Source organism: Poromitra crassiceps (genome assembly GCF_964638095.1).
Source record: "Poromitra crassiceps genome assembly, chromosome: 13".
NCBI lineage: Eukaryota > Metazoa > Chordata > Actinopteri > Beryciformes > Melamphaidae > Poromitra > Poromitra crassiceps.
Window position 1 is genome coordinate 46,828,822 of NC_139644.1, and position 25,732 is coordinate 46,854,553.

The window sequence follows — 25,732 nt, forward strand, 5'->3', positions numbered from 1 at the left end:
TCACTGACAGGTAAGGATGAAGCAGGAAGTGATGTGTGTTACACTGAAGCAGGTCTCTGACAGGTGAGGATGAACAGGAAGTGACGTGTGTTACACTGAAGCAGGTCACTGACAGGTGAGGATGAAGCAGGAAGTGATGTGTGTTACACTGAAGCAGGTCACTGACAGGTGAGGATGAAGCAGGAAGTGACGTGTGTTACACTGAAGCAGGTCTCTGACAGGTGAGGATGAACAGGAAGTGACGTGTGTTACACTGAAGCAGGTCACTGACAGGTGAGGATGAAGCAGGAAGTGATGTGTGTTACACTGAAGCAGGTCAACAGGTGAGGATGAAGCAGGAAGTGATGTGTGTTACACTGAAGCAGGTCACTGACAGGTGAGGATGAAGCAGGAAGTGATGTGTGTTACACTGAAGCAGGTCACTGACAGGTGAGGATGAAGCAGGAAGTGATGTGTGTTACACTGAAGCAGGTCACTGACAGGTGAGGATGAAGCAGGAAGTGATGTGTGTTACACTGAAGCACTCACTGACAGGTGAGGATGAAGCAGGAAGTGACGTGTGTTACACTGAAGCAGGTCACTGACAGGTGAGGATGAAGCAGGAAGTGATGTGTGTTACACTGAAGCAGGTCTCTGACAGGTGAGGATGAAGCAGGAAGTGACGTGTGTTACACTGAAGCAGCTCACTGACAGGTGAGGATGAAGCAGGAAGTGACGTGTGTTACACTGAAGCAGGTCACTGACAGGTGAGGATGAAGCAGGAAGTGATGTGTGTTACACTGAAGCAGGTCTCTGACAGGTGAGGATGAAGCAGGAAGTGACGTGTGTTACACTGAAGCAGGTCTCTGACAGGTGAGGATGAAGCAGGAAGTGACGTGTGTTACACTGAAGCAGGTCACTGACAGGTGAGGATGAAGCAGGAAGTGACGTGTGTTACACTGAAGCAGGTCACTGACAGGTGAGGATGAAGCAGGAAGTGACGTGTGTTACACTGAAGCAGCTCACTGACAGGTGAGGATGAAGCAGGAAGTGACGTGTGTTACACTGAAGCAGGTCACTGACAGGTGAGGATGAAGCAGGAAGTGATGTGTGTTACACTGAAGCAGGTCTCTGACAGGTGAGGATGAAGCAGGAAGTGACGTGTGTTACACTGAAGCAGGTCTCTGACAGGTGAGGATGAAGCAGGAAGTGACGTGTGTTACACTGAAGCAGGTCACTGACAGGTGAGGATGAAGCAGGAAGTGACGTGTGTTACACTGAAGCAGGTCACTGACAGGTGAGGATGAAGCAGGAAGTGACGTGTGTTACACTGAAGCAGCTCACTGACAGGTGAGGATGAAGCAGGAAGTGACGTGTGTTACACTGAAGCAGGTCACTGACAGGTGAGGATGAAGCAGGAAGTGATGTGTGTTACACTGAAGCAGGTCTCTGACAGGTGAGGATGAAGCAGGAAGTGACGTGTGTTACACTGAAGCAGGTCTCTGACAGGTGAGGATGAAGCAGGAAGTGACGTGTGTTACACTGAAGCAGGTCACTGACAGGTGAGGATGAAGCAGGAAGTGACGTGTGTTACACTGAAGCAGGTCACTGACAGGTGAGGATGAAGCAGGAAGTGACGTGTGTTACACTGAAGCAGCTCACTGACAGGTGAGGATGAAGCAGGAAGTGACGTGTGTTACACTGAAGCAGCTCACTGACAGGTGAGGATGAAGGGGTGTGATTGTAGCATTCTTGTCTTCCCACAACTTTGCTGTTGTGAGTCGGTTCAAGTCCCATCGTGTTTTTGTCCCATTTTTTCCTCACCGTTTTTCACACACACACACACACACACACACACACACACACACACACACACACACACACACACACACACACACACACACACACACACACACACGTACACGTCCCAGAATGAGTTAATTTTGTCTGTTTAAAATAATTTATGTTACAATTGTAGTAACGTGTCATGTTTTTATTTTGCTTGTGTCACTCAGCTCACATTATTCATATTGTTATAGTCACATGCTTTGACAATACAGAGAGAGAGAGAGAGAGAGAGAGAGAGAGAGAGAGAGAGAGAGAGAGAGAGAGAGAGAGAGAGGCTGGCTGGATTCCTGACAATTCTACTTTTACTCTCTCATCAATTTTCTTCTAGTTTTTCTTCTTATTTCTCTTTGTGTTTCTGTCCAGCCTGCCAGACTAAAATGTTGGCTTTGTACGTGTAGAATGTCAACATTTTGTGAACCAAAAAAACATCACGTTTCTAGATGTCTAAACATAACCAAAGTTGTTTAACTTGTTTTATTTGCATTTAACATTGGAAAGGCAGCAAGGCTTTCAAATGTATGGTGAGATAGTAAGTTTTAAAAACATAAAATGCAGATGTTTTGTTTCAAATGTACATTGAGATTCTACGTATATTGCAGAAACATACAATGCAGACATGTTATTCTGCCGACTGGGTTGTTCTGTGTCTGTTGTATTCTTCTGTTTTACTTCCTGGTCTCTGTAGAACACTTTGAAAAAAGCTGTATCAATAAAGTGATTATTATTATTGATTAACACCATGAATAGAGTCATTGTGTGAGTCTAATAAAGTGTAGAGTCAACTCTTCTCCATCATCAATTCACTTCATCTCTCAGCACTTGCCCACTGTGTCTACCTGGAAACTGATGATGCGAGTCAAAGCTGCGATGTGATTGGTGGAGCTGTGTGTAAGATAACGTTGCTTCAGTTTTGCTTCAGTTTGCAGCAGTCAGTGTGAAGTCAACACGGTGAAGATGAAGAGCTCACAGACCCTCCTCTTTCTCTCATGTCTCCTTGGTGTCACAGCAGGTGGTAAGTACAGCACATTGACCTTTCACCTCTGATATTTCATGTTGATGTTGATGTGAGCTCCAGACTTTCTCCACAGAGGTTTAGAGTCTGTGAGATGTTTACAGCTTTCTGCTTGACTTCAGAGGAGAGAGAAGGACAGGATTCTGCTTTTCACTGTTGTTATTGTTATTAAACTGTTATTTTAATATGAAAACAATAAACAGACTCTTTACAAACATGGCTGGATAACATTTGGCAGCAGGATGTGAACAATTCATTCAGTCTGTGATTCTGGATGTGAAGAAGTTTGACATTTGTTTTTCTTCTTGTGTCCTCTCAGTTGTACATAAGGATATTCGGATCACTGGCTGTTCAGACACTGATGGAGAGTTTATGTATGGACTGGATGGTGAAGAGAGGTGGTACGTAGACTTCATCAACAAGAAAGCAGTTGATCCTCAGCCCAAGTTTGTAGATCATGTGAGCATCCCAGCAGCTACTTATGCATTCGCTGTGGCTAATGAGGAGACCTGCAGACACAACCTGAAAGGAAATCGACAAGCCTACAAGAACCCTCCTCTGCAGCTCGGTAAGGAAACATGACAAAGTTTAATTTACTGCTGTTCAACAATTTACAGATGAGGAACTGCAGTGTTTTATACTTTTAACACACTGTAATGTAGGAAAAGCCTGCATGAAATCATTCTTATAGTGTTTAATGTTACTGGGAAAATAAAAGCCCTTTTTTAAATGACAGACATGAGACATAACATTGTACATTGTGTTGTACAAATGTTTACATTATGTTGTACATTGGCTTGTTCAGATCTTAGCATGCTGTTTACATTGTGTTGTTGTATGGGCCAGCCAGGGCCGGTACAGTATTCACAAAACATTTCATCTTACCACTCCTAAGCACTAAAAGCACTAAGCACTAAAAGCACTAAAAGCACTAAGCACTAAAAGCACTAAGCACTAAAAGCACTAAGCACTAAAAGCACTAAGCACTAAAAGCACTAAAAGCACTAAGCACTAAAAGCACTAAGTACTAAAAGCACTAAGCACTAAAAGCACTAAGCACTAAAAGCACTAAGCACTAAAAGCACTAAAAGCACTAAGCACTAAAAGCACTAAGCACTAAGAGCACTAAAAGCACTAAGCACTAAAAGCACTAAAAGCACTAAGCACTAAAAGCACTAAAAGCACTAAAAGCACTAAGCACTAAAAGCACTAAAAGCACTAAGCACTAAAAGCACTAAGCACTAAAATCACTAAGCACTAAAAGCACTAAGCACTAAAAGCACTAAGCACTAAAAGCACTAAGCACTAAAAGCACTAAGCACTAAAAGCACTAAGCACTAAACGCACTAAGCACTAAGAGCACTAAAAGCACTAAGCACTAAAAGCACTAAAAGCACTAAGCACTAAAAGCACTAAAAGCACTAAAAGCACTAAGCACTAAAAGCACTAAGCACTAAAAGCACTAAGCACTAAAAGCACTAAAAGCACTAAAAGCACTAAGCACTAAAAGCACTAAAAGCACTAAGCACTAAAAGCACTAAAAGCACTAAAAGCACTAAAAGTTCCTAACTAGCTGCTCAGACCAACTTGTACTAAGGAACAGGGAAAACTCTTAAGCTAAGAGAAAGGGCGGGGTTAGCCCTGTTGCTATGGATGATGTCATGTTTCATGAAACTGTGATTGGCTGGCTTGGGTCTTTGGCTGTTTTGGGTCTCTGTCAGTGAAGTCATGATATAAATACTGTAGGAGGCAAGATTATTAGTGAACTAAACTAAAAAGAAAACCTACACTTAAAAAAAACTAACTGAAACGATATTGTGTACTATCCACCTTATTTTTGAATGCCCCACTGTAAAAAATAATTGTGCGTACAAGTTCCGGTTTAACATGACTCATTGTTGCAGCTTGCCATTTCCTAATGTATTCTACTTGATTTGAAAAGATGGCCACCTACACTCAGTCTCTTGTACCCTGGCTGAATTGAACATAACTTGGTCAATAAGTATGTAACAAACATACAAAATAAAACAACCCGTAATATCTTAATTTTATGTAGAATGCAGAGGACATGTAACTGTTTAGTTAAACTTGCATTCCAGGAATATTGTGCTCTTAAGATGACGTTACTGGCTCAAGTCCGTTTCGTCCTGAAACCCACATAGGTTGCGCCAGGCGTAACCTATGTGTGGTTTGGCGCAACCTATGTGCGATTCGAAATAACGCATCCGAGATAGAAAACGTTATGAATATAGCCACGTTATAAACACAACAAACTAACGCTGGTGATCCGTATGGAAACAGTGTTACTCGAAATGGTTAATATTAGCCACAGCAGGCGATTACCCATGAATGCACTGCGCTCTTAAAGGGATATTTATCGACGAGATTTCTGCCAAGCTGGACCTGATTAGTAATTTGCTCCATTCGCCCAGACGGGTGTCAAGCTGTCAGCAACAAGGCTGGGAGGATCACACCGGAAGAAGCACCCACATGCAGATCAGGCAAAAATGGCCGCCAAAAATAAGGTGGATACTGTACAACATTAACTAAAATAAAATAAATATATATCTTTAGTTTTAGTCTTTGTCAATTTGGTTATGTGTCAACACGACAAGCATGAGGCATTGGTGCATATGTTTATTGAGTTGAAAACAAAAATTAAATGGGAAATCCGCCGCTTCATGGACCATATCGCTGCACCTCACGACTGTTCACACACCTCGCACCAAAATGGTGGAACGAACTCCCCCCCGCAATCAGAACCACAGAAACACTACCCTCTTTTCGTAAAAAACTAAAAACACATCTTTTTATATCCCATCTGATTCCCCCCTGACTGACTTTCCTCATGCACCACCTTTTCATTGTTTTTAAACAATGGACTATTAGACTTGACAATTTGTTTCACCTGATTATAGCATGAATCATTGAATTAATTTATTATTGCTGTCTATTCATATTATTATTGCTATCTATGCTGTCTGTTTGTTGCTGGTTTGTACTGTATCTGTTTTTATTGCTATGCTGTACATAATCTCTGTACGTCGCTTTGGATAAAAGCGTCTGCTAAATGCCAATAAAGTAAATAGAAAATAAAATCTAATGAAAAATACAATAATAATTATAGCTGCTGCGCAGCAATGTGTCGTGGCCGGGCACTGACAGACATGCTCACGTCTATTTTTGCAAGTCCAAGTCAACTCTCAAGTCTTTGAGCTAGAGTCCAAGTCAAGTCTCAAGTCTTTGAGCTAGAGTCCAAGTCAAGTCTCACGTCTTTGAGCTAGAGTCCAAGTCAAGTCTCAAGTCTTTGAGCTAGAGTCCAAGTCAAGTCTCACGTCTTTGAGCTAGAGTCCAAGTCAAGTCTCAAGTCTTTGAGCTAGAGTCCAAGTCAAGTCTCACGTCTTTGAGCTAGAGTCCAAGTCAACTCTCAAGTCTTTGAGCTAGAGTCCAAGTCAAGTCTCAAGTCTCACCCTTGGTCACAAGTCCAAGTCAAGTCTCAAGTCTTTGAGTTAGAGTCCAAGTCAAGTCTCAAGTCTTTGAGCTAGAGTCCAAGTCAAGTCTCAAGTCTTTGAGCTAGAGTCCAAGTCAAGTCTCACGTCTTTGAGCTAGAGTCCAAGTCAACTCTCAAGTCTTTGAGCTAGAGTCCAAGTCAAGTCTCAAGTCTTTGAGTTAGAGTCCAAGTCAAGTCTCAAGTCTTTGAGCTAGAGTCCAAGTCAAGTCTCACATCTTTGAGCTAGAGTCCAAGTCAACTCTCAAGTCTTTGAGCTAGAGTCCAAGTCAAGTCTCAAGTCTTTGAGCTAGAGTCCAAGTCAAGTCTCACGTCTTTGAGCTAGAGTCCAAGTCAACTCTCAAGTCTTTGAGTTAGAGTGCAAGTCAAGTCTCAAGTCTCACCCTTGGTCACAAGTCCAAGTCAAGTCTCAAGTCTTTGACCTAGAGTCCAAGTCAAGTCTCAAGTCTTTTAGCTAGAGTCCAAGTCAAGTCTCAAGTGTTTGAGCTAGAGTCTAAGTCAACTCTCAAGTCTTTGAGCTAGAGTCCAAGTCATGTCTCAAGTCTTTGAGCTAGAGTCCAAGTCAAGTCTCAAGTCTTTTAGCTATATACTCAAGTCATGTCTTAAGTCTTTGGTCACAAGTCCAAGTCAAGTCTCAAGTCTTTGGTCACAAGTCCAAGTCAAGTCTCAATCTCTTATGGATGAGAGTTCTATCATGTGCTCCATGCCATCCAGTCTGCTTAGAACACTGCATATAGCTAAAACGAAGGGAGTCAAAGCATGTAGGCCAGAGGTTCTCAAATGTTTTTCAGCTAAGGACCCCTTACAAGATAGAAAGTATACCGGGTGGGGACCCCCTCATTCTGATTTGTGATTTTGGGCTAAGCTTAACTCATTCATGGCCAAAGACGTCTTTAACGTGTTATCAGGAATGTGCCTCCCAGCCAAAGACGTGTTTGACGTGTTTTTGTTTTTATTAGTGCAGCGCGTAGTTCAAAGACTTCCCTAACCTGTGACATGGTATCAGGTCCCTGGCCTCAAAGATAAGCCGACAACACGTGAACAAACAACTACGCAGCTGTTGTTTTGAAATTGAGCAGGAGGAAAGAACAGAAAACGGAGAAACGCTTCCTTGTGCAGAGAGGAGAAACGCCATTGAAACGCCCCTCGGCGCGCTGCACGAGCTGGTCGCCTTGCTGCAGGGCAGCGGACATGGATCAGTTGTTCGCGGTAGTCAAACCCGTGACCAACATGATCGATCCTGGTTCCTGGACCCCGTTCCTGTGTGCCAGCCCGAAAGAGACGAGACGGAGTCACAACTTTGTGAGGAGGAGGAGAACAGCAGCCTCGCCACAGAAATTGCTTTCACACAGAGCCAAGCAGCACGGCCACTTTCCATGTGAGGGCGAGGAAGACTGGACTCCAATGCGACAGGACCCGGATGATCTCGCGGTAAGGAGTGTGTGTGTGTGTGTGTGTGTGTGTGTGTGTGTGTGTGTGAGAGAGAGACTACACTGATCTCTGCATTCTATGATCGTATAGTTTACTGAGACACTAGTACACTACACTGTCTCTGTACTAAATGTGATTATATAGTTTACTGAGGATATGTTGCTTTTATTTCAGATGAGGAGCCGATTGTGAGCCCACATCTCAGAATGAGGTCAGGACGGTCAGGACGGTCATTTACGTCTGCTAAATGACGAAATGTAATGTAATGTAAAGAGACACACATGGGCCCCGCGCACACACACACACATTCACACTCACTCACACTGAGTAAACTGTATTGTTGAATGTAAAAAAAGCACTTCATGTATATATATATATATATATATTTTTTTTTTGTCATTTGTGTCATAACGAATAATATTTACATGTCTGATGTCAATACAGTTCAAAATAAAAGAATTGAGAGCGAGTTCTGCCTGAGATTGTGTCCTTTACAAAAATGCAATTTTCTGCAATTTCTCTTCTCAGAGAGACCTTTTTGGTGAAAACAGGGTGTATATAAATGGCTATAAGTAGAGTACAGAACATGCTAAAAGCTCACTTTTTTTTCTGGTGAACCCAGAGACGTACATCTTCATTTTGAGGTATTGCAAATCACTTTGGTGCTAATAGATAATTTACTGTGGGTCTTGAAAGATGACCAACAATTATGAAAATCTTTGGCCTGTGCTAAATATTGGCAGTCCTAAACTGGCCATGAATGAGTTAATTGTTTCCACGGTAACATGCTTGACTTTTAAATTGATAGGTTTGTTAGATTAGAATGTAATCCATGAACCATTTTAGATTTAAAGCATGGAATATTTTCGTTGAACAATAAAGCTTTTGCAAAAAAAAATTAAAAAAAATGTGTGTGTGTTTTCCCAGGATGGCGAGAGCATGTCCCACGGTTCCCCAGGATGGCAAAGGCATCGATGCTCTTTAGGCTATGAGGGCAGAATTCAAAATATTGTCAAAAATGTAGTTTTTGAGATACAATTTTAAGATTTTACACACTTCAACTACTGTGACAGCAAAACTTTGTACAAAAAATGTGTGAAGTTTTGAGCTATATTTAGCGAGAATTTGCAGTAGTTGTTTACAGTAGTACCGTTTACAGTAAAACATTTTGGTGCACTGTGGGCTAAATTTTGGATCAAACAAAAATCTGAAAATTTTGTGTAGGACAGTCTAACGATGCAGATGCTGAAGTTTGGTTGAAGACAAAAAGCGACTTTAGTTCCAAACAAAAAATACTAAAGCGTTTGCGTGCGGTTTTACTTGGTACTTGCGGTTGAAAAACATTATCTGTCTGGCATCTCAAACCCAGCCAGCCGCAGGTGTGTCAAATCAAAAATCAGTCTTGCTGTCCGACGCACAGTGATTGCATCATCACGCGCCCTCAACTAAGTGCCTTGTAGTTCTTTTTATAAAACAAGCAAAATGGCTCCTACAATACCGGCCCCTATTGTTAAGGGCGAAGTGCTAATAACAATAACTCAAAACACTGGAGCCAACAAAAAATGTCTATAAAATGTAAAATCTAGATGTGAGTGTATTTATGTAAGACTTCAGTTGCTGGCCGGAACCAGGAGGCAGATCTTAGTGACTGGCCTCTCTAGAACATTGGTCTTGGTCTGAAGCTTTACACTCCTCACTATTCCTCTTCTGTCAGGATTGGTATTAATGACTTTAGCCATTATCCATGAGCCTCGTGGAGCATTAGCATCAGCTATCAACACAATATCTCCTTGTACAAAGTTTCTTCGGACTCTGTTCCATTTTTGGCGCTCTTGCATCAGGGGAAGGTATTCTTTCACCCAACGAGACCAGAACAGATCCGCTATGTACTGTACTTGGCGCCAACGGCGTCTAGCATATACATCCTCTTGCTTGAAGATGCCTGGTGGAAGCATGGGCTGAACTTTGAGCAACAGCAGGTGGTTTGGTGTCAGTGGCTCTAAGTCATTAGGATCATCTGACGTTGTTGTCAATGGGCGGCTGTTAACACTTTGAGTGCCACGGCCCTTGGGCAAAAGGTTGCTTGCTGTGCCACATAGGCCGCAATGCATTTTAAAACAGTCATATAATTTTTTTAATAATTACTATGTAAACACTGAACACGCACAAATAACGATGAGACTCTCTTCTATCACCTGCAAAAAATTATTGATCCCATTTTCCGTTCTTTAGTTATGAGCCGGAGAAGATAGCTTGATTGAAGCAAAAACATCCCTTTTTTTCTACGAGCTGAGATAATGAGCCTTTTGTGAAATTAAACATTTCAAGCACATCACTGACTCTGAAGCTAATTTTCTGATGTCTGGGTCTGTCTGGGTGAAGTGTATGCTGCTCTGCTGCTCTGCGTGCTCCCCCCCCCCCCCCCCTCAACTGCACACGCCTCCTGGGTGTGTCTTATGTGTCTGGTGGCTCTCAGTCTCTGCTGAGTTTGCTGCGCACACACATGGTGCGCGACATTCAGCTTTTTGGTTCCGCGTGTGTTTGTCACGGGCTGGCATGCTTCCAGTTCGGAATAATAAGGCTGATTATGTGAATGTGCTGTTGCAGCGTACATGGAGGTGCTCAGTTGTGACAGCAGATGCTGCTGCTGGGGGCACAGCTGGCGTTGTGCTCGTTTATGGAGGCACGTCGATGCATACGGACGGATGCGATGCGATTTCCTCATTTTCCCCAGTGACTATTTCTGTGTGTTTGGCTCCTTTTTCTCTGATCAGGAGAGTGCTGTCGCCACCTAATGGGTTTGTAAAATAGGTTATCGACCTCCAATAGCTACAATATTGTTAGAGGCGACGTAAGAAGCTTAGATCGACACCCCCCCGTCAAAAAAACAATTTGGAGTTATGACGCCATTTGGCGTCGCTGGCACTGTACGGTAAATTTCTAATGACGCCATATGGCGTCGCTGGCACTGAACGTGTTAAGGACTGCTTCCACCTCACACATGACTGTGAGGAGACTCTCATCATCCAATGTTTGTTGTCTTGTAACAGATAGCAGAATCCTTTTCAGCATGCGGATTAATCTCTCCCAAACTCCTCCATGATGTGCAGCAGCGGGAGGATTAAAGGTCCATTTCACACCTTTTTGCTGCAAGGCTTGTTCGATTTTGTCTTTGTTCCAAGCTTGTACGGCTTCTTTCAATTCTCTTTCTGAGGAAATGAAATTGGTCCCATTATCCGATCTTATCTCTGTCACTTGACCTCGCCTACAGATGAAACGTCTTATTGCATTTATGCATGAATCCGTGTCAAGCGAATGGGCCACTTCCAAGTGCACAGCACGACTGGTCAAGCAAGTGAAAATTACTCCATAACGTTTCACTGTGCCTCTTCCACGTCTGACTTCGATGGGTCCAAAAAAGTCTACTCCAACTTGTGTGAAAGGTGGAAAATCAGGTGTGACTCTTTCTTTGGGCATATCAGCCATCTTCTGTTCACCAACATTCGCATGTAAGCGTCTACATACTACACAGTCTTTCAGAATTTTTCTGGACAGTGCGTTGGCACAGGGAATCCAATATTTTTGACGTAAGTGAGATAACATGTGATTCCTTCCACTATGTCCTACTTTTCTGTGAATATGTTCAAGAAGGAGTCGAGACACATGATGATTCTTGGGCAAGATTGTCTGATGCTTCGTCTCTTCCGGCATGGCCAGCTTACTGAGCCTTCCACCTACCCTTAGTAGGCCCTGATCCAGCTGGGGATCAAGTTTAAAAATTGAACTTTGTCTTTTGACGTTCTGATGTTCCGTTTTCAACGTTTCAATTTCTTCTGAGAAGCCTTGTGCTTGACAGAATTTTACAGTTGAAGTCTCTGCAGCCTGTAAATCCTCCAATGAGAGTTTTTGAGCTCTCAAGGCGCTCTTATGCGTCTTCATTTCTTTTTGGATGAGGGCTTCGTGCTTGGTCTTGTCCAGCTCTTTAGTTATTATGCTGGCAGTTATCTCTTTCCTTTTATCCTTTAACTGTCTCAGGAGGCTCTTTACATGAAGAAACCACGCTACTGCTCGTATGAGTTTGGTCCATGTTGAAAAGTAGTTCATAAACATGTCAGTTGCTTTCTGTTCCATCGTTTGAATTACATTGATTGTGACTGGTTCTTTCTTGATTTCAGGGTCGTCGTGGGAAATTGAACCCAAATCCTCAGGATTGACTGGCCACCTTTCTTTGGTGTCAAGTAAGAAATCAGGGCCTCTTTTCCAAGCATCACACTTGAGGAATGCTTCAGCAGAAATACTATGGGTTTCATAGTCTGCTGGGTTCTTTCTGGTGTTAATATATCACCACTGATCGACTGTTTTTTATGTACTTTAACACAGATGTGCTGTCTGTCCAGAACACAGACTTAATTAGCGGGATCTGTAACTCTGTTTTTAACATCTTCTCAATTTTAACCGCTAACATGGCCGCAGTCAATTCCATTCTTGGGATGGTTACCAGTTTCAAAGGTGCCACTCTGGCTTTCCCAAAAAGAAAGGTTTTGTGTACTGCATTTTCAGGATTCATCAAACGCAGGTAGGTTACTGTGCCGTAGCCTGCCTCGCTGGCGTCACAGAAATGATGAAGCTGAGCAGACGTAATCTCTCCAAAGTCCTTGGGTTTGATGCATCTTTCTATCCTGTAGCTCTCCATTTGCTGCAATCCAATGAGCCACTTCAGCCATGCTTTCTGATAGACATCTGGAATTGCATCATCCCATCCATATTTCAGCTTACAAAGTTCTTGCAAGATGTACTTTGCAGTGAACGTAAAGGGAGCTAGAAATCCTAGGGGATCATAAACAGAAGACACTGTAGAAAGGATTCCTCTTCTGGTGCAAGTCTGAGGTTTTAAAGCCACATGAAATTTGAAGGAATCTTCTTCGATGCTCCATTCAACCCCAAGGGCTCTTTCAACAGGTAAACGTTCTTTGTCCAGATCAAGGTCCTTTACTTCTTTGGCACGCTCCTCCTCTGGGATGGAGGTCAACACAGCTCTGCTGTTACTGATTAACTTTGTTAGTCGAAAACCTCCCTCAGCACATAAAGATCTCAACTCCTCACATAGATGTATGGCTTCTTGTTCCTTTGGGACAGATTTTAAGCAGTCATCCACATAAAAGTTATTCATGACAGTGTCCACAGCTTCCTCCAAATACTGCTCCTTGTTGTTCTCTGCAGTTTTTCTTAGAGCATAACTCGCACAACTTGCTGAGGAAGTTGCACCGAAAAGATGCACTGTCATTCTGAATTCGGTCAAATTCTGCTTGAGATCGCCTTTAGGCCACCACAGGAACCGAAGGAAGTTTGAATCATTTGGTGTTACTTTGACTTGGTGATACATTCCTTCTATGTCCGCCATTACAGCAATAGGTTCTTGACGAAAGCGCATGAGGACTCCCAACAGTGTGTTTGTGAGGTTTGGTCCTTGGATTAGCTCCTCGTTCAGTGAGGTCCCTTGAAATTGTGCTGAACAATCAAACACAATGCGCAACTTGCGTTTTTTAGGATGTCGTACGCCATGATGTGGCAAGTACCACACCTTCCCATCCTCTTGACTCAGCTGATCTTGGGGTACTATTTCAGCGTGTCCCTTCTGGATGACATCTTCCATGAAGCAACTGTACTCTTGATGGAAATCTGTGTCTTTGAGGAGCTTCTTTTTCAAGGTCAATGCTCGCTGTTCCGCTAGCTGGCGATTGTTTGGCATGTAGATTTCACTTTTCTTAAACGGAAGCTGTAGCTGGTAATGTCCATCTTTTAGCATGGCAGAGGAAGATACAATGTGCATAAATTGCTTGTCTTCCATGGACATTTCTGCTTTTCCTTCATAAACCCTCTCAGGGAAGTCATGGTTGAAATGTTGTTTCAAGAGTTCATCCAAGTTAACTACTGAGATTCGATGACTATGAACCTGTTCAAGTTGACCTTCAGTGCGACTGCAGCCATTTAGAAGTCCATTGATCACCCATCCTAGCTTGGTTTTAACAGCATATGGTCCGTTACCTTGACTGTTAATCACTTTCCATGGTTCCATGGTCTTAGGTGCATTTATTCCGATCAGAAGTCCAATCTCTGCTTCAATATGGGTCAATTCAACCTCCTTTAGGTACTCCCATTCTTTCAAAGCTTCTGATGTGGGAATTTGCTCCTTTGAAACCGGTATTTCTTGTTGTGTATATGTTGCTGGCAGTGCTATAAAGTCATTTCCTTCAAGGTTTGATACCTCAAGACCAGAGACTACATCAATGTTCACGGTTTTCACTTGTCCAAGTGTTTTTAACAGAATGCGTGTTTTCTTCCCTTTGGCATTCAATTGTTTTCGGAGGGCCTCGGTGCAAAATGTAGCAGAACTCCCCGGATCAAGGAAAGCGTATGTTTGCACAGTTTTGTTACTGTTTGACAGCTTTATTTTGACAGGAACGATGGCTAGTGTCTGAATGTCACCAGCCCCATTATGAGCACGCTTCTTCAATGAAACTAAAGCGCTGCTCACTGATGTCTCCTTGTCTACGATGCTTGCATCTTCTTTTTTGTTTTCTTCTGATTTCTTTCTTTCAATGTGTAAGATTGTGGGGTGTTTTAATGCACAGAGCTTGCAGCTCAGTCTCTTTCTACAATCCTTGCTTATATGTCCTTTATTAACGCACCCAAAACAGATACCGTTTGCTTTAAAGAAATCAACTTTCTCTGTGTGTTTCTTCTTGTTTAACTCTTTGCAGGCTTCTGTCATATGATCTTTCTTGCAGTACAGACATATCTTGATTTGTGGAGCTGGGCTTTGAACTGCTTCTTCTGCTGTTACTGTAGCAAAACTGCTGCTCTTACGTGCTACTGAGTCAAACTTCATTTTAGGAAGTTTTCTTTTGTCTTCTTTTGGTATTACATCCTGAATATTCCCAAACAGTGGGTCAGACGCCATGTTTGATTGTCTTTCAATGAAGTCAACAAGTTTTTTGAACTTTGCTCTCTTCTTGGTGTGCTCATAATGACCATAAGCCACACTCCTCCATCTTTCTCTGAGCTTAAAGGGAAGTTTTGAGACAACTGTTCTCATGTGGGATGCATTGTTCATATCACTCAGAGCATCAATGTCCATCATAGCATTGCAGCAACTCCTCATAAACAGGGCGTACTCCTGTAGTGCTGTTCGGTCTTCAGATTTGAGTATTGGCCAATTCAAAGCCTTTTCCTGATAAGCAGAAGCAATGAGCACATCATTTCCATAATGTTGCTGCAGTAGTTGCTTTGCTTTCTTATATCCCTTTTTGGGCTTCATATGTAGACAACTTCTGACAAGTACTTTAGGTTGGCCCGCTGTGTATTGTTCTAAAAAGAACAATCGGTCTCGATCATTACTTGTTTTATCTTCAATACAATGCTCGATGGTGCGAATGAAAGTCATGAAGTGAAGAGGGTTGCCTTTAAAAACAGGAATTTCTCTTGATGGAAGAGTCGAAAGCCGTTGTTCTTTAATAAGCATTTCTGTTATTTCGTTCTGCTTCAGCATGATTTTTACCATATCGCTATCTGATTTGCTCTTGACCGTAGTAGTGTGTGTTTTACCTTGCGGTAGCAGACCATGCTGTTTGCTCATTGTGGTTTTAGCTTGGTTTTAGCTTTTCCAGCACGTAACGTTAATAGTGAACAGATATAATTGCGACATCAAACGGCTTCTCCGTACAATGAAATGTCACAACTTCCAAGCGCATCCAGTCCACTTCATAAACGTGCACAAACTTCTTAATTTAATGATACAAGCAGTCATCCAGTTATGATCCATTAACATCCATTATTATTCATAGCGATGTCCAATATCATCCTTCCTTTCCAGTCCGTATGCTTCAGAGGTGTTTTTCAACTTTTGTTACGACTTTCAACAGGGAGACGTTTTAAGACGGACTTGTTTCCAACACGCAAATCCTCTGGTTCACTTACTTGATGAGATGGCTTGATTGAAGGTCTGTAGATAGGTCTTGGCAAGGTGTATGAGTGTGGAAGTGCATGCTATTAGCTACATTAACAAAAATAAGGCTCAATGCATGCATCTAAAACATGATGTGGATTTCTTAAACGTTCAACAAAAAGCGACTTTAGTTCCAAACAAAAAATACTAAAGCGTTTGCGTCCGGTTTTACTTGGTACTTGCGGTTGAAAAACATTATCTGTCTGGCATCTCAAACCCAGCCAGCAGCAGGGGTGTCAAATCAAAAATCAGTCTTGCTGTCCGACGCACAGTGATTGCATCATCACGCGCCCTCAACTAAGCGCCTTGTAGTTCTTTTTATAAAACAAGCAAAATGGCTCCTACAGTATTGTTAGGGTTTGAAGAAAGTGTTTTCATATTTGCTTAAACATGTTTTATCTGTTGGCCTGTGTTCTGCCACTCTGCTGACTGAACGGGTTTACTGCACTGTGACCTATATATTTTGCAGCTTGTGCAGGAATGGAACAGTCATGTGTGTGTCTACAAAATAAGACGACCTATGCAAAACGGATGTTCACTAGTGCGTGCTGTGCTTTAGAATGAGGAAGTCTTCATCTGCCGTTGCAGAATAACAGCTCGCGCAGTCAGCGTTCAGTCCAACCGTTGTTGATGTGTGCTGAAAATATGCATACGTGTACTATCTGATAAACAGGAACTGGGAGGACCATTTCTTCATGTTGCTTCATGTGTAACCACGAGTTATAGTAAATAAAAGACTGAGCACGGGAGGTGGATAGCAGAAGTGTTTTGGAGACGGGCAGAGGTGCCGCTCGACACTGTCTCCTTGCTCAGCAAGTAAAACTGAGAACTCGAGTCTGTCTATCTTTGAGTCTGAGTGGGTTTACGATCTTGGTAAAAGAGCCTGGGGAAGCTTGTCTTACAACCAAGCGCTTCATCTGGTAAAATATCCCCAACAAGTATATATACTATAGTAGTAATATAGTAGTAAGACTACATTGAACCTTGGGCTACTGACTATAGCAAAGTATACTGTATGTGCAGCTAATTGTCAGTCTCTTACATGTCTTGCAGCTCGTTAACGATTAGCAGGTATACTATCCATATAAGAAGCCTCATAGACCACATTGGAAACAAGTGTGTAAATACTTTGATGTGCTATCCTTTGGGCAATACCTGCATCCTGTGATTAGTCAGGTTCCCAATGTTCTGATTTTAACCTTCGTTCAAAATTTTTGGAGAGTTTGTAAACTATACATTTTTGGAAAGCTTAGAGTGTGACGAAACCCAAAACCAATGTTGCCATTTTTTTCAAAGTCTCTATGGTCGCCATCTTGGCCTTTCAAAATGGCGACCACCGAAATTAAACGCCTGCACTGGAAACCCCTATATGGCCCAGCAATGTTATTTCCTATTATCTTTTATGACTGAAATGTCATCTATAGGCCTAGTGGATGAAATTAAAAGTGGTTTCTAAAAGTTGCATCTTGAGCAATTTGAGTAATTAGCATAATGAGCTAATTAATCGCCAAATCGCTAAAATTTAGCTTCAAGTTAACCTAGAAATGCGATCTAAGAGTCCAAGTCCATGTTTGTCATGTCCAGAAATGCATCTATTACCATAGTGCAGACATGCAACATTTCCTAATTTGCATGATTTGCATAAGGTATGTAAAAATTAGGTCAGAATTAGGAAATGGCTAGATCTTTTACTTTTAGTCATCTTAGAATGATGATCTTTCTTTGATATTGGGTCACCATATACTGATACGCTTGGACAACACTGCCACGGTGGCGTATATCAATCGCCAGGGCGGTGTCCGGTCGCAGGCCTTGAACGAACTAGCGACGGACATCCACGAGTGGGCTCGTGTTCAGCTGCTATCCCTGTCGGCGGCCCACATTCGGGGCCACCTCAACCTGGGCGCAGACTTGTTGTCGCGGGGCAACCTGCACAACTCGGAATGGGTTCTCCACCCACAGGTGGTGGAAGAAATTTGGGCCAAGTTCGGTCGAGCCCGGCGTCGATCTCTTCGCATCGCGGCACGCACACCATTGCCCTCAGTGGTTCTCTGTCCTCGGGGACGACCCACCGTTGGGCCACGACGCACTGGCGCACGTCTGGCCGGGGGAGGCCCTCTACGCGTTCCCCCCAATCCCCCTGATTCCACAGGTGCTAGCCAGGGTGAGGCAGCAGGGCCTGCAGCTCATTCTGGTAGCCCCACATTGGCCGTCGCAGATCTGCTTCCCCACACAAGTGGAAGTTGGCAGCTTGGTTCCTGAAGGGGAACGGTTATACGGTATACTCACAAGTGGCAGTCCTTCGCGCGCTGGTGTGCGGAAAAGGACCTGGATCCAGTCAGTGTATTATGGCATACAGTGCATTCTCTGCTTCCTCCAAGGCCTGTACGAAGCGGGCCAGTCGCCACAGTCCCTCAAAGTATACCCCAACCCCGCTTACCAGCCCAAGAACATTAGGGCCGGGTTCAGGTCTATGACCATAGATCTGGTAGTGTTTAACCCTCCTTACTCGGATCCAATGGAGGAGAGGAGACTGCAGGCGCTTTGCCCCGTACGGGCGCTTCTAGCCTATGTGAATATGACGCGCACATTGCGCACTTCTAACCAGCTCTTGGTATGCCATGGAGCTCAGGCTTTGTTGGCAAAGCTGAACTTTGGATGAACTTTTGCTCCACCACCTGCGAGGGGGCAAAGCCGACTGGAGGAGAGGAGACTCCTATTTAATCAAAATCCTATTCACCAAAGTTTTTCTATATATCCTGTGTGCACTGAAGTCACAATGTTATAACCATATGTCACGTGAAACATGGATTGTATTATATCGTTGAAATGCATTGTGTTGACTGAGGGATGTGAACACGTGTCTATGGACTTCCAAGTGGAGAATGTAATCTCAATATGAATGGATTTTAATTGTATGCTGAAATAGTCTGTGTTACATGCACAAAGTTTGAAATGACAATTGTATTAATGCATTGTTGTGTGCAGAAGTAAGCCTGTTACATAACATGTTTTCAGATGAGAGTGGGAAGAGAGTGTCATTGAGTTCAAGACCATAGGAGGTGTCCCAGTTGATGGATGTTTTTAGATAAGGATGGTTTAGAGTATCATTGAGTTCAAGACACCTAAGGGAGGTGGCCCAGTAGATGGGCAGGGCCACCATTAGGAGAGGGATCATGTTGGATCCAATAAGAATTGAAGTCATTGAGTCAGCAAAAATATAGAACACACCCTCAACAATGACAGATAAAAGGACTGGACCTCAGAGCCTTGGTGCTCTCCTGCATAGGCAGGGAGTCAGACGGGAGACCGTCACTTAGATGCTCTCGAATCCACCAGGGAGAGAGCAGAGATTCTATAGGCAGGTCATTAGATTAATAGAAGTTAAAAGAAGTTCTGGAGTTAGGGATAAAAGAAGCACTGAATTGGGTGCCCGTGCAGGAGATCCCCTGTGAATTTACGGGTGGAGCACGAAGAACAGAGGTCTGTAGGCAGACCATTAGATTAAGAGTAGGTCATTAGATTAAAAGAAGTTCTGGAGTTAGGGATAAAAGAAGCACTGAATTGGGTGCCCGTGCAGGAGATCCCCTGTGAATTTACGGGTGGAGCACGAAGAACAGAGGTCTGTAGGCAGACCATTAGATTAAGAGTAGGTCATTAGATTAAAAGAAGTTCTGGAGTTAGGGATAAAAGAAGCACTGAATTGGGTGCCCGTGCAGGAGATCCCCTGTGAATTTACGGGTGGAGCACGAAGAACAGAGGTCTGTAGGCAGACCATTAGATTAAGAGTAGGTCATTAGATTAAAAGAAGTTCTGGAGTTAGGGATAAAAGAAGCACTGAATTGGGTGCCCGTGCAGGAGATCCCCTGTGAATTTACGGGTGGAGCACGAAGAACAGAGGTCTGTAGGCAGACCATTAGATTAAGAGTAGGTCATTAGATTAAAAGAAGTTCTGGAGTTAGGGATAAAAGAAGCACTGAATTGGGTGCCCGTGCAGGAGATCCCCTGTGAATTTACGGGTGGAGCACGAAGAACAGAGGTCTGTAGGCAGACCATTAGATTAAGAGTAGGTCATTAGATTAAAAGAAGTTCTGGAGTTAGGGATAAAAGAAGCACTGAATTGGGTGCCCGTGCAGGAGATCCCCTGTGAATTTACGGGTGGAGCACGAAGAACAGAGGTCTGTAGGCAGACCATTAGATTAAGAGTAGGTCATTAGATTAAAAGAAGTTCTGGAGTTAGGGATAAAAGAAGCACTGAATTGGGTGCCCGTGCAGGAGATCCCCTGTGAATTTACGGGTGGAGCACGAAGAACAGAGGTCTGTAGGCAGACCATTAGATTAATAGAAGTTAAAAGAAGTTCTGGAGTTAGGGATAAAAGAAGCACTGAATTGGGTGCCCGTGCAGGAGATCCCCTGTGAATTTACGGGTGGAGCACGAAGAACAGAGGTCTGTAGGCAGACCATTAGATTAATAGAAGTTAAAAGAAGTTCTGGAGTTAGGGATAAAAGAAGCACTGAATTGGGTGCCCGTGCAGGAGATCCCCTGTGAATTTACGGGTGGAGCACGAAGAACAGAGGTCTGTAGGCAGACCATTAGATTAATAGAAGTTAAAAGAAGTTCTGGAATTAGGGATAAAAGAAGCACTGAATTGGGTGCCCGTGCAGGAGATCCCCTGTGAATTTACGGGTGGAGCACGAAGAACAGAGGTCTGTAGGCAGACCATTAGATTAAGAGAAGTTAAAAGAAGTTCTGGAATTAGGGATAAAAGAAGCACTGAATTGGGTGCCCGTGCAGGAGATCCCCTGTGAATTTACGGGTGGAGCACGAAGAACAGAGGTCTGTAGGCAGACCATTAGATTAAGAGAAGTTAAAAGAAGTTCTGGAGTTAGGGATAAAAGAAGCACTGAATTGGGTGCCCGTGCAGGAGATCCCCTGTGAATTTACGGGTGGAGCACGAAGAACAGAGGTCTGTAGGCAGACCATTAGATTAATAGAAGTTAAAAGAAGTTCTGGAGTTAGGGATAAAAGAAGCACTGAATTGGGTGCCCGTGCAGGAGATCCCCTGTGAATTTACGGGTGGAGCACGAAGAACAGAGGTCTGTAGGCAGACCATTAGATTAATAGAAGTTAAAAGAAGTTCTGGAATTAGGGATAAAAGAAGCACTGAATTGGGTGCCCGTGCAGGAGATCCCCTGTGAATTTACGGGTGGAGCACGAAGAACAGAGGTCTGTAGGCAGACCATTAGATTAAGAGGAGTTAAAAGAAGTTCTGGAGTTAGGGATAAAAGAAGTTCTGGAGTTAGGGATAAAAGAAGCACTGAATTGGGTGCCCGTGCAGGAGATCCCCTGTGAATTTACGGGTGGAGCACGAAGAACAGAGGTCTGTAGGCAGACCATTAGATTAAGAGAAGTTAAAAGAAGTTCTGGAATTAGGGATAAAAGAAGCACTGAATTGGGTGCCCGTGCAGGAAATCCCCTGTGAATTTACGGGTGGAGCACGAAGAACAGAGGCCTTTAGTCAGGCCATTAGAATAAAGGAATGATCTAAACGACAAAACAAGGTTTCATTTAGAGAGGTTGGCCACCTCAGATAATAAATCTTTAAAAGCCAAGAGTGATACTTAAATAGGGAGAGTATAATGAACTCCATGTTGAAAATTAAGGTAACGTACATTGGATAATGATGTCATGTATATTGGACTGAATGTAATGGACAATGATAGTATGCTTTGTAAGGAGAAGTGTTAACTTATATATAAAACCTATAAAAACCAAGGATTTTTCATTTTATTATTTTTCTTCTTCAAAACATCATTGAGAAGGGTCCACACATCTAATAAGGTAAGAGGCATGATTTTGGGTTCAGATAATTAGCCTCCTCCATGCATGTAGAAATGACAGAATGATCTCGGGCTTCAGCTCGTTTTCGTTCTCACCAGAGAAAATATGTACTGGGTGATTCTACTATATAGGTTAGTAAATTCTTTCACCCTGGAGGGAAAAAGTGCCGTACGGCCACCTGTATCGGTAGACTGCCCACCCGATGTTCGGGGAGGAGGGGGTAGAGGTCCTAGATTAAGACCCGGAGGTGGACAAAGGATTAACGTGTTGTTACTCATCGGGGGGAACTTACGTGTCTGCCTTTTACTCTGGGTATTTATAGTCGTATGGGATAGCCTCTATTAGGAAGAGATCCGCTGGTTATCACGGTCTCTCGCCTCCGTGATTTGGGAGTGCTCCGATGACGCTATTCTAACTCTCAGGGGAGGGGTCATAGGTCAGAGGTCGCTCGCAAATCATTACAGCTTTAGGTAAGCCTCTGTCCAAGGAGCGCTTGTCGCATTGGATAGTTGAGGCCATTACTCTAACCTACTCTGCCGTTGGGAAGATTCCACCGGAGGCCATTAAAGCTCACGCTATGCGGGGTGTTGCTTCATCTTTCGTCCGAAGGTTCGTTGCAGCAGCAGTTGTAGGTAGCATTATGGCCGGGACACACATCTTGCATGTGCGTGGCGTGTGCGTGGCGTGCTTGCTGCGGCTGGCACACCCGCGGCATCCACACAGGCAGCGTGGCTGGTGCGTGCAGCTGCTGCGCTGCTGCCTGTCTGCCAACTATCTTCCTATAGAGTTTACCTTTTATTAAATTTGCTATAAACAATACAATGATGATTTTAACTGAAGATCGCTTGGGCTCACTTCAGAATCGAGGCAGTATGATTTGTGTGTGTGTGTGTGTGTGTGTGTGTGTGTGTGGTGGGGAGGGGAGGAACGAAGCCACGTTGTAGCCATGTGGTTTTCAGAGGGCAGGAGAACTGCAGCTGTGAGCTCAGCTCATCCTCTCGTCTCAAATCAAAACGAGCCTTGATTGGCTGTGGCTGCCCCTGTAAAATATCATTTTAATGTCTTTTTGTGTCTGTGTAGAGACACGCTAGAGACACGCGCGCGGTAAAAGGAAAAAATAGGCTTCGCTTCTATTCTCTAAATACAGTAGCTATCATCGTATACCAAATTATTAGGGCCTTATTACAAAAAGACTAACAAAAACAAAAAGCCAGTCTTTATCAATTAACAAGTCCTCATCTCAAACTTCCGACTCCGAATGCATGAATGCTCGAGTCCAAGGCCAAGGCAAGTCGAGTCATGAGTCCTGAAAATGTGTCCAGGACTCTGACTTGAGTCAAGTCGGACTGGACTACAACACTGGTGGTAGAGGGGAAAAGGGATGCATGGTATGTTCTTACAGAGGCCTCTTCAGAGAAGACGTAGAGGGCCATGGGTTTGCCCTTGCGGTTGATGAAGGCGATGCCTTCCTCCAGAGACTCCATGGTGATGATGGGCAGAATGGGCCCGAATATCTCCTCTTCCATCAGGGCATCGTCCTCCTCCACGTCCACCAGCACCGTGGGAGCTGAGAGAGATTTGTGCAGCGTTTCTTTTTTTTAAAGCTACAGAGGCGTAAAGTACTCAAGTACAAACAAATAGCCTCGTTACCAGGGCTGGAAAGAGTATTAAAAAAATCTACTCAAGTACTGTAGAAGTACTGTTACTTTTGATGAGATGTTACTTAAGAAGAAGTAACATTACTGGTTAAGAAATCTACTTGAGTAAAAGTAAAAAGTTGCTCATTTAAAATGTACTCTGAGTAAAAGTTACTTTTTTGTGGGTGGCAGGGTGGGGGGGGGGGGTTTATATCATCTCAAACTCAGTTATTTTCCAGATTAATTTTTTTCAAGTTCATCCTCAACTTCAACCAAATCCAATGTGGTTTCAGTTGGATTTAGATCTGTGGCAGAAGTGTTTTCTAACTCATTGGTTCTCAAATGGGGGTCCGGGGACCCCCAGGGGTCCGTGGCACTTTGCAAGGGGGTCCGCGAAAAGTTTTCAGGAAAATAAAAATAAAAACTTTTTTTTGTTGCAAAAGCTATAGTTCAACGAAAATATTTTATGCTTTAAATCTAAAATGGTTCATGGATTACATTCTAATCTAACAAAACTATCCATTTAAAAGTCAAGTAGCCTACATTACCATGGAAACAATTAAGCTTAGCCCAAAATCACAAATCAGAATGAGGGGGTCCCCGGTATATTTTCTATCTTGTAAGGGGTCCTTGACTGAAAAACATTTGAGAACCTCTGCTCTAGATGACGCGCGTCTCACGCTCGCAAGACACGCGCTTGAGACGCGGTGGTGTGGCTGCTGTAACCTGTTAACATGGGAACCGAAATGAAAACGCCACGCAGACGCCACGCAGACGCACAGCACACGCAAGATGTGTGTCCCGGCCGTAAGTGAGAGCTCGAGCTGAAGCGAAGTAAAACGTAGGGGTTGTGCAACAACCCAGGTTTTACGAGTGAAAGCGAGCGCTCTCACTATCCAGCCTTGCTGTCCGGGTATATACTTGGCTCAATGTTGAATGCTTGGAGTGGGGTTCCCTGTCTGGCGGGCCGCTACAAAATGGCTGACGGTCGCATCCAATCACAGACAGGGTTCGGCCAGGTGATGCCTTCAGGAGCGGCTGCGGTGTTCCACGTCAGCGTCACGTCACCTGGGTGGTTCCAAAGGTTAACTTTTATGGAATAAAAGGTAAGAGCATTCAAGTCTGTGCACTATGCGTGCTAAAGTACGGAAGCTTTCAGATGACTCCAGAGTAACGGAGGAACAACAGAAATGCTTGGCTAGGTTTGTGTGTGCTGCCTACTGCCCAAAAGGAATAAACATTAAGAAACATTCCAGAGCTGCATTGGCACATGTTCTGCAAGTATATGGCAGAGAGTTAAAGGCTACCACCTACAGAGGGTGCCTTGAAAAAGCACATTGATAGGGTACATGTGCAAGCTCATGTTTGGGGACAGGCAAGCGTTGAGCAGCAAGTACCTTTAAATCCTCTCAAAAATGGCTACTTCAAGGATGATTAAGGCCAGTTAAGATCCACTACCACTAATGTACTACCAGCTCCTGAGTCCATCATTGAAATGGTGAGATGCCGCTGCAAAGGAGATTGTTCAACACCAAGATGCTCCTGTAGGAAGAGAAACTTACAATGCACTGACCTTTGCCTTTGCAGTACACAATGTGAGAACGATGAGGACTCAAGATCTGAAAACCGGGATTCAGATGGCAGTGATGCTGAAGATCTTGAATGAGATGGGTTTTTAACTAACAGAAGTTAGTTATAATTGCAAATGATGAATTTCAATATGCCTTGACGTACAGAGATTTTTGTTACAATCCATTTGTTATGGATGCTTGAATTCAAATTATAAATATATTTACTTTATATTATATCCAATTGATTTTCCTTCCCTTTTTACTTAAAGTGTTTTGAACATTTGTCATTTTTAAAATCCAAAATGGAATTGACTAAAGCCAAAATATAGATGTCCATTTCAGCCTAATCATATAATTTATGCAAATTATGCTAATGAACAAAGGTTGCATGATTTAGTTATGGCAAGACATTAATTTCTAGACATCAAAACATAGACTTAGACTCTAAGATAATCGTTCTAAGTTGCCCAAAACAGAAGATTTCCTGATTGTTACCTTTTTTTTAACCAAATTTATACGAATTATGCTAATTAGGAAAGGTTGCATGACTGCACTATGGTAATAGATGAAGTCCTGCACATAACAAACATGGAGTTAGACTCTTAGATCATCTTTCTAAGTTAACTGGAAGCAAAATTATAGCCATTTTCCAGTTTTCGGCAATTAATTGGCTCATTATGCGAATTACTCAAATTTCTCAACATGCAACTCTTAGCAACCAAGTTCAATTTCATCCACTACGCCTATAGATGACATTCCATTCATAAATGCTCATAGGAAACTACATTGCTGGGTCATATAGGGATTTCCAGTGCAGGTGTTTAATTTTGGTGGTCGCCATTTTAAAAGGCCAAGATGGCCACCATAGTGACTTTGAAAAAAATGGCAACATTGGTTTT

General features: G+C 43.2%; 1 protein-coding gene across 1 annotated transcript in view; it reads left to right on the plus strand.

Moving 5' to 3' along the window:
* The first annotated feature begins 2,758 nt into the window (after window positions 1-2,758).
* LOC310788703 (H-2 class II histocompatibility antigen, A-Q alpha chain-like) overlaps window positions 2,759-25,732 on the plus strand; it is a 38,237-nt gene continuing 15,263 nt past the window's right edge. The window contains exons 1-2 of the mRNA XM_083650249.1: window positions 2,759-2,839; window positions 3,159-3,407. Of these exons, the coding sequence (XP_083506375.1) occupies window positions 2,782-2,839; window positions 3,159-3,407 (307 nt within the window). The 5' untranslated portion in view covers window positions 2,759-2,781. The remainder of the gene's footprint in view (window positions 2,840-3,158; window positions 3,408-25,732) is intronic.